The sequence below is a fragment of the Volvox carteri genome, assembly GCF_000143455.1.
Source record: "Volvox carteri f. nagariensis unplaced genomic scaffold VOLCAscaffold_209, whole genome shotgun sequence".
Taxonomy (NCBI): Eukaryota; Viridiplantae; Chlorophyta; class Chlorophyceae; order Chlamydomonadales; family Volvocaceae; genus Volvox; species Volvox carteri.
The window spans coordinates 5,980-8,239 of NW_003307751.1; the positions used below are offsets into that span (position 1 = coordinate 5,980).

The 2,260-nt window shown below is 57.9% G+C and overlaps 1 protein-coding gene across 1 annotated transcript; it reads right to left on the reverse strand.

The window, feature by feature from the left end:
• Positions 1-889: 889 nt before the first annotated feature.
• On the reverse strand, positions 890-1,494 carry VOLCADRAFT_100900 (uncharacterized protein; the record flags this gene model as incomplete). The annotated part of the gene is made up of 3 exons (XM_002959397.1): positions 890-1,019; positions 1,073-1,148; positions 1,224-1,494. The coding sequence occupies 3 exons, from the start codon at positions 1,492-1,494 to the stop codon at positions 890-892; spliced, it is 477 nt and encodes a 158-aa protein (XP_002959443.1).
• Between the last annotated feature and the right edge of the window lie 766 nt (positions 1,495-2,260).

A 2,260-nucleotide genomic window follows, 5' to 3' on the forward strand; every position in this document is an offset into this window, starting at 1 on the left:
GCATATGCGATCTGCAAGTGTATGCGCTCTGCAGCATATCGGATGTGCAAGCGTATGCGATCTGCAAGCATATGCGATGTGCAAGCATATGCGCTCTGCAAGCATATACGATCTGCAATCAGATGCGATCTGCAAGCATATTATGCGATGTGCAAGCATATGCGATCTGCAAGCATATGCGATGTGCAAGCATATGCGATCTGCAAGCATATGCGATGTGCAAGCATATGCAGACCGGACCCGAACGAGAGCTACGGCACCCTCGGGACCGCAGGGTCCGCGCCTCGTTCGCCGTCCGTCTGTAGTCGTAGTCCCGACGTTAGACGGACGTAGTCGTAGTCCCGACGTTAGACGGACGACGTTTAGTCGTTCCGTCGTCGGGACGGAGACCTTAGGCTGCGGGGGGCGTCCGCGTGTCCGTCCGTCCGTTCGTCCGTCCGGGTTGCCGTTTGCTAAGTTGCCGTTTTTCGCCTTCTTGTCCGCGGTTTCGGAGCCGCGCCTTTTAGGCTAGCTCCGTCGCCGCGTGGGAGCCGCGGTCGCCGGTTCGCGCCCCGCCGTCGTCGCCGCTTTTTGCGGTTTTGTTGTTTCGTTCGGCGCAGCGCGCCGAACGTGGATGGCACCGCACCGCACCACACCTGGGCACTGGGCACGCGCAAGGCGCTCCGGAGCATGGCCGTGTGCCGCTTTGTCGGGCGCGGTAGTTCCGACGTCGAGTGGGAGCCCCGGTCGCCGGTTCGACTGGTGCCGGCGCGTCGTTTTGTCTATTTTTTACGTTTACGTTGCGGCTCGCTGGCTTCGTCGCCCGGCGCCCGCTTTCTTATATTTTTCGTTCGGGAGCGCTGCCTTCGTCGTCGCGTGGTTCGTTTTTCGCGTCGTCGTCGTTTATTGTTCATTTCTTTTCGTTCTGGACCGTGCACTGCACACCGCGTCGTCCCGGACTGCACTGCTCCACGCCTGGGCCCGCGCAATGCGCCCCCGAGCATCGCCGTGCACCGCTTCGGTGTCCGCGCCGCACCGCACTGCACCGCGTTGCACCGCACCGCGCCACACTGCGTGTGGCAGTGCATCGCACCGCACCACACCTGGNACCGGGCATTGCGCGCCGGAGCATCGGCGCTCACCGCTTGTGGTGTGCGCTAGCTCCGACACTGAATGGGAACCGCGGTCGCCGGCTCGATCCCGGTGCGTGAGTTTTTTTGGTTTTTTCGTTCGGGACCGCTTACCGCACCGCACCGCACTGCACCGTACCGCACCACGATTTAACACGCAAATCGCAAAACATTGGCTGCACCGCACTGCGCAATTTGACATGCGCCGACTCGCGCATGTCAACGCGCAACCCACCACACAACTCGACGTGCAATTAAACATGCAATTCAACGCGCAATTTAACGTACACCGAACCACGCAATTTGACGCGCACTGAACTGTGCAGTGCTTGTCCAATGTTGTCCGTGTAGGCTGTACGGCATTTTGTGAAGCTGTTTTGTTCATGGACGTTGGCTCGCTACAATATAATTGCACCGCATATATATGCATCCGGTTTACTTATTTTCAGATACGGTTGCTTTAAAGCTGGCGGTTGTAGACTAGTTGCGCTGCCGACATAAGCTGCGCGGTATTTCGCGAAGCTGGCCTCTTTACATGCATCGGCTCGCTAACCGATTTTCGCCAGACGACAATATCTCGGCACATCAACGGTTGTTCATCGCCATCAATGGCTATTCATCGCCATCCTCGTCTGCACGTCCTACACGATACAAGGTCAGTCCACGTTGCAAAGCAGTAGCAATGAATAGAAACGACGAATAGCAGTGAGTAGAAACGATAGCAAGAATAGCAAGGAATAGAATCACAATGCGCACCGAAGTGTGATGCGCAACACAACCTGACCCGCGGGACGGTTTGCGTGGTCGGTCGTGTTCGCTGGGTCGTGTACCGCGTTTTTTTTATTTCCATTGAGACCGCGCACCCCACTAGCCATGTCTCGGCTCGTCGTGCTTCGTCATGCTGTATCATCATGCTATCTCTGTCACCGTGTGGGAGCCGCAGTCGCCGGCTCGATCCCACGACAACATCTCGGCACATCAACGGTTGTTCATCACCATCGATGGCTATTCATCACCATCCTCGTCTGCACGTCCTACACGATACAAGGTCAGTCCACGTTGCAAAGTGGTGGTGGCGGTGGTGGCGGTGGTGGTGGTGGCGGTGGCGGTGGTGGCGGTGGTGGCGGTGGTGGCGGTGGTGGCGGTGGTGG